Source organism: Nicotiana sylvestris, chromosome 6 (genome assembly GCF_000393655.2).
Source record: "Nicotiana sylvestris chromosome 6, ASM39365v2, whole genome shotgun sequence".
Lineage (NCBI taxonomy): Eukaryota > Viridiplantae > Streptophyta > Magnoliopsida > Solanales > Solanaceae > Nicotiana > Nicotiana sylvestris.
The window spans coordinates 110,654,762-110,659,733 of NC_091062.1; the positions used below are offsets into that span (position 1 = coordinate 110,654,762).

Here is a 4,972-nt window from a genome sequence, read left to right on the forward strand (position 1 = left end):
TATGGATGCAGGGCTTAGCCTCGTGCAAAGATTTGAGACAGGGCTTAGTCTCATGCAAAGAGAAGGCAATGCTTAGCCTTATGCAAATATGGAGGCAGGGCTTAGCCTCATGCAAAGATTTGAGATAGGGCTTAGTCTCATGCAGAGAGAAGGTAATGCTTAGCCTTATGCAAATATGGAGGAAGAGCTTAGCCTCATGCAAAGAGAACAAATAAGAATAGGATAGTTCTTAGCTGGAGATATATTTGCGTCTAGTAGCCTGATCGTTAGGACTTTGGTATATGTATGTTTGCTAATGCTTCTGTTATGTTCACCATGCCTGCATCCGAAGAAAATTGTAAGTTTTGTAAGAGGAAGTTGGTTCGTGCCTTCGTTTGCTGGTTTTGCTTCGCTCCGTTCTGGAGGCTTTATTTGAGTTGCCCTGGGTAGCACCTAACTGTCACGGAAATAGAGTTTTCAAAAATATGCATTTATTGATAAAAAATGAAGTTATTTTTCATAGTGAAATATCAGTTAATTTTGGATGAACTAGTGACTGTAACACATTTCAGAGACATTGCAGCTCTTTTTATTTTAGAATTTTGAGGGCCCCCTCAAATTTTAGAATTTTGAGGGTTCCCCTCAAAATTCTGCCCCAGTTTGGTAAATGATTCTTCGACCGTTTGCGAGTGACGAAACTTGTTGAACTTACTCCGGAATTTTGAGTGTCCTCCTCAAAATTCTGCCCCAGTTTTGGGTGCTGGGAAAAATGAAAATTTTATTAAGATATGACCAAACCCACATGGCTGCCTACGTATCCCCTCTTAAACGGGAATCAGGTCAAGCGTAGTTCAATTGCATTAGATGAAGAAATGTAAATAGTTTAAACATAGTATCTCTTGACTATGTCTGAATTGATTGGTTTGGCCAAACTTCTCCGTCCATTTCTGCAAGTATGAGTGCTCCTCCTGTTAGCACCCGGTGAACCATGTAAGGACCTTGCCAGTTGGGAGAGAATTTCCCTTTGGCTTCATCTTGATGCGGGAAGATCTTCTTCAATACCAATTGTCCTGGTGCGAATTGCTTTTGTTTGACTCTTTTGTTGAAAGCCCTGGACATTCTGTTATGATAAAGCTTACCGTGACATACTGTATTCATTCTTTTTCCATTTATTCCGGCCAGTTTTTCATAGTGGCTCCTTATCCATTCTGCATCGCTAAGTTCGGCTTCCTGTATGATCTTTAAAGAAGGAATCTCTACATTGGCTGGGATGACAGCTTCGGTACCATAAATAAGTAAATAGAGGGTTGCTCCAGTTGATGTGCGGACTGTAGTACGGTACCCCAATAGGGCAAAGGGTAACTTCTCGTGCCATTTTTTGTGGTTTTCTACCAACTTCCTTAGTATCTTCTTGATGTTCTTGTTAGCAGCTTCCATAGCTCTGTTCATTTGAGGTTTGTATGTTGTAGAGTTTTTGTGCTTGATTTTGAAGGTTTCACACATGGCTTTCATCAGATCACTGTTGAGATTGGCGGCATTATCAGTGATAATGGACTCTGGAACTCTGAATCGACAAACAATATGATCCTTGACAAAGTCTGCGATGACTTTCTTGGTTATAGTTTTGTAGAATGCAGCCTCTACCCATTTTGTGAAGTAGTCAATGGCCACTAAAATGAACTTGTGCCCGTTTGAAGTAGTGGGCTCAATCGGAGCGATGACATCCACTACCCAGGCATCAAAAGGCCAAGGTGCACTTGTTGCGTTGAGCTCATTAGGTGGTACCCATATCATGTCTGCATTTACCTGACATTGGGGGCATTTCTGTACCTACCAGATGCAATCCGTCTCCATGGTCATCCAAAAATATCTAGCTTTGAGTATTTTCTTGGCCAGGACAAAACCTTTCATATGTGGTCCACAAGTTCTGGCATGTATTTCTTCGAGCAATCTGGAAGCTTCCTTTGCGTCAACACACCTTAACAACCCTAGATCAAGGGTTCTTCTATACAGGGTTCTTTCGCTTTGGAAGAAGTGATTGAATAGCCTCCGCAACGTGTATTTCTGAGTGTGGTTTGCCTGCTCTGGATATTCTCCTCTTGTCAAATATTCTTTGATGTCGTGGAACCAAGGCTTTCCATCCGTCTCCTCTTCAACATGAGCACAGTAAGCCGGTTTATTGTGGATCCTCACCGGGACGGGATCATTGAAATTCTTATCTGGATGTTGTATCATTGATGACAAAGTGGCTAGTGCGTGTGCAAACTCATTTTGAATTCTAGGTACATGTTTGAATTCTATCTTTGTGAATATTTTCATCAGTTCCTGCACATGATACAAATATGGTAGTATCTTGGTGTTCTTCGTAGCCCACTCTCCTTGAACCTAATGTACTAGAAGATCCGAATCTCCAATTACCAATAACTCCTGTATATTCATATCGATGGCCAGATTGAACTCCATGATGCAAGCCTCATATTTCACTATTTTGTTGGTACCTGGAAACATAAGCTTCGCAGATACAGGGTAGTGTTGACCTGTTTCTGATACCAAAACCGCTCCAATACCCATTCCTTTGAAGTTTGCAGATCCATCGAAGAACATCCTACAATCATCGTAAGCTTCAGTAATGTCCTCTCCTATGAATGATACTTCTTCGTCGGGAAAATAAGTTTTCAAGGGTTTGTATTCTCCTCCCACAGGATTTTTAACAAGATAGTCTGCCAATGCTTGTCCTTTGACCACCTTCTAAGTTACATAGACGATGTCGAACTCACTTAACAGTATCTACCACTTGGCTAATTTTTCGGTCGGCATGGGCTTCTAAAAGATATACTTCAGAGGGTCCATCCTGGATATGAGGTATGTGGTATAGGCACAAAAATAATGCCTCAATTTCTGAGTTGTCCAAGTCAAAGCACAGCAAGTGTGCTCCAGCAGAGAGTGTCGTGCTTCATAGGGTGTAAACTTCTTACTCAAGGAGTATATGGCTTGAACCTTTCTCCGTGTCTCGTCATGTTGTCCTAAAACACATCCTAAAGCTCCATCTAATACAGATAGATAGAGTAGCAAAGGTCACCTAGGTTCCGGCGGGACTAGGACTGGTGGTGTGGATAGGGACTCTTTGATTTTGTCGAAAGCTTTCTGACAATCTTCGGTCCAACTCGTTTTAGCATCTTTCCTCAACATTTTAAAGATGGGTTCACATACAACTGTGAACTGTGCTATGCAGCGACTGATATAGTTGAGACGTCCTAGGAAGCTCATCACGTCCTTCTTGCTCTTTGGTGGCGGTAATTCTTGAATAGCCTTAACTTTGGACGGGTCCAACTCAATTCCCCGACGGCTAACAATGAATCCCAATAACTTTCCTGCGGAAACCCCGAATGCACATTTTGTGGGGTTCAATTTTAAGTTGTACCTCCTTAACATGTCAAAGAACTTCCTCAAGTCTGCTATGTGATCTGTGGCTCTCTTGGATTTGATGATAATGTCATCAACATACACCTCTATTTCCTTGTGTTTCATATCATGGAAGATGGTTGTCATGGCTCTCATGTAAGTAGCCTCAGCATTCTTTAAACCGAATGGCATCATCTTATAGCAGTATACCCCCCACCATATGATGAAAGCTATTTTATCTGCATCTTCTTCATCCATCCAGATCTGGTAATAACCCGCGAAGCAATCTACAAAGAAGTGGAGTTCATGCTTGGCGCAATTGTTGATCAGGATATGTATGTTTGGCAGTGGAAAGTCGTCCTTGGGACTTGCTCTATTTAAATCTCGATAGTCGACACATACTCTGACTTTCCCATCTTTTTTCGGAACTGGTACAATGTTGGCTAACCAGGTAGGGTACTCAACTACCCTGGGGACTTTGGCCTTGATCTACTTAGTGACATCCTCCTTGATTTTCAGGCTCATGTCTGGTTTGAGTTTTCTGAGTTTCTGCTTCACTAGCGGACATACTGGATTGGTATGCAACTTGGGAGCCACTATGGATGTGCTCAGACCGGTCATGTCATCATACAACCATGCAAATATATCCTCATATTCCTTCAATAAATGGACGTACTCCTCTTTCTCTAGTGGTGATAAGTGAATGCTTACGCGAGTTTCCTTGATGGTCTCGGTGTCTCCCAAATTTACTGCTTCAATTTTGTCCAGGTTGGACTTAGGTTTATTCTCAAAGTTCTCAACCTCTCGGACGATTTCCTCAGGTATTTCATCCTCTTCTTCTGAGTCACTATCCTTATGTTGCGTTGTCTCATTACATGTCACAATCACCGGTTCATCAGGAAAAGTAATAATAACATTGTAGAAAGAAAAATGTGAAAGATAATAATGAATAATAAATAGCAATGCATTGATTAAAAATTGAAAACATCCAAAATAAGTACGGCTCGATAAATCGAGCAATTATTTTGAAACAAATGAGTCTTTAAAACAAAATTATTGAAAACATCTGAAATGCCTAGCATGGCCATAGAAATAAATTAGGCTAAATGCCAAGCTATCCAGGGACTCGGCGGGCCCGGGATGGTGTGACAGTCTAATTCCTGAGAATGGATCCTTTCCCCACAGCCTGAATGGTGAGGCCTTCTTCCCCCTCCTCCTCAATTATCGCACTGCAATCCATGTCCTCGTCCTCTAGGAACAGGTTCCTCAACCCATCCAAAGCTTCTTCCTCTGTAGTACCCCATATTGTATCAGCCTGGTGAAAGTCTGACCCAGATGTGGCATTGGTTGCTCGAGAGGGTAATAAGGACCACGCCATGGAGGCGTCCAATCATCATACTCTTGCCATGTATACTGGTATCCGAGCCCAAAGGTTGTACCATGGCGTTTCAACTGTATTGGTTTAGTGATGCCCTGGAGATTATTCCTGAGCCCTTTGCCGGGTTCATACCTAGTACATGCTAGTATGCTTTCTATTTTATTACTCCACCATTTGTATTTCTCAACTGCATTGACATGTTCGATGTGGTGA

The 4,972-nt window shown here is 42.0% G+C and overlaps 1 protein-coding gene across 1 annotated transcript; it reads right to left on the reverse strand.

The window, feature by feature from the left end:
• Positions 1–266: 266 nt before the first annotated feature.
• On the reverse strand, positions 267–4,759 carry LOC138871092 (uncharacterized). The gene is made up of 5 exons (XM_070148947.1): positions 4,565–4,759; positions 2,398–2,724; positions 1,814–2,304; positions 978–1,498; positions 267–319 (listed from the first exon to the last, which is right to left on the reverse strand). The coding sequence occupies exons 1-5, from the start codon at positions 4,757–4,759 to the stop codon at positions 267–269; spliced, it is 1,587 nt and encodes a 528-aa protein (XP_070005048.1).
• Between the last annotated feature and the right edge of the window lie 213 nt (positions 4,760–4,972).